The sequence below is a fragment of the Gossypium arboreum genome, chromosome 9 (assembly GCF_025698485.1).
Source record: "Gossypium arboreum isolate Shixiya-1 chromosome 9, ASM2569848v2, whole genome shotgun sequence".
NCBI classification, from domain to species: Eukaryota; Viridiplantae; Streptophyta; class Magnoliopsida; order Malvales; family Malvaceae; genus Gossypium; species Gossypium arboreum.
In genome coordinates, this window is record NC_069078.1 from 88,406,326 (window position 1) to 88,407,673 (window position 1,348).

Here is a 1,348-nt window from a genome sequence, read left to right on the forward strand (position 1 = left end):
ATAATAAATTACAAAATAGTTAATTAATTATTAATATTTTTTAATCAAAAATTATAAAATAATTACTCAACTAAATAATTTTGTGAAACACCCAAAAATCTACAAATAATAATAATTTGAATATAGTTTACCTTAAAAAAAAATCAGAGAAAGGTGGAACTGGCATGCCCATGTGCCTCAGACAAGAGTTTGGTTCTCTTTAACAACAAACTCATTTACACCAATAAAGAAAATCTATAAAAATCAATAGAAAAAGAGAATGTTATGAAGATGGGAAAATTAGAATTGATTGGTATTCCGTTCATAATCTCATGCTTTCTAAGATTGATTTTCGTAAACAGTTATTAAGTATATAGGAAAAATCAGATTAGAATTAATTAAAATAAAATACTTGTTCAAAGTTATTGAAAAGAAAAATAATAATTGGGCAAGAAATAATATTAAAATGCATATTTGAAATTTTTAAGACTCTAAATTTAATGTTGAAATGTAGGGATTAGGGATTAGGGGTTTAGAATTTTATAAAGAAAGGGTTAATTTTAGAGTTAAAAATAATATATTATTCAACTTATGATATATTGTGTGATCATGGGATGTCTGACTTTTTTACAAGCATCCTAAGAGTCTCATGCTAAATAATGGTATTTTTGTTAGATAATTTGGTAGTCGTAGGGGAATTCCCTAGAAAAACCATTTCATTTTCTCATTATAAAAAGGGTCCATTTCAAGCATGAAAATATTCTCAACAAAAACAATTACTATTACCACTAGCTACTCCAACAAAACAAATTCAATGATGATGAATTCCTACACTTGTTTTCTCGCTTTCTTCTCTATCTTGCTTGTCTCTGTAAGCTGCAATAACATTATCCAAGAAGCTTGTAACAAGGCTCTAAAGAGTGATTCCCAACCCAAAGTAACCTTCAACTTCTGTGTTGGGAGTCTAGAGAAGCATCCCAACGGCGAAATGGCCAGAAGCTATGAAGATTTGGCTCCTATCACGCTTCACATAATGAAATCAGCAGCCAGACATGTAAGCTTCATCATTTCCAAGATGATGAAGACCAAAAATGTGGACATTCATACAAAAGCCGGCTTGGAAGTTTGCGTTCAACTTTACTCGCTTGCGGACTCCGATGTCCAGAGAATTAATGGGTACTTAAAGGCTAAAGATTATTTTTCGGCTAAGACTGGTGCTAGCGGACTGGTTACTAGTTCGGTCACTTGTGAAGATGTGTTCAATGAGGGCAAAAAGACAGTATCGCCAATTGCAAAGGAGAACAACGATTTCTGTCGCCTGGCAATAATGCTTCTTACCTTCATACCTGACGCCAAATCCGAAAAATAA

The 1,348-nt window shown here is 32.1% G+C and overlaps 1 protein-coding gene across 1 annotated transcript; it reads left to right on the forward strand.

Annotated features, from left to right (window-relative positions):
• Nucleotides 1-799: 799 nt before the first annotated feature.
• On the forward strand, nt 800-1,348 carry LOC108455246 (putative invertase inhibitor). Its single transcript, XM_017753826.2, has one exon. The coding sequence runs from the start codon at nt 800-802 to the stop codon at nt 1,346-1,348; it is 549 nt and encodes a 182-aa protein (XP_017609315.1).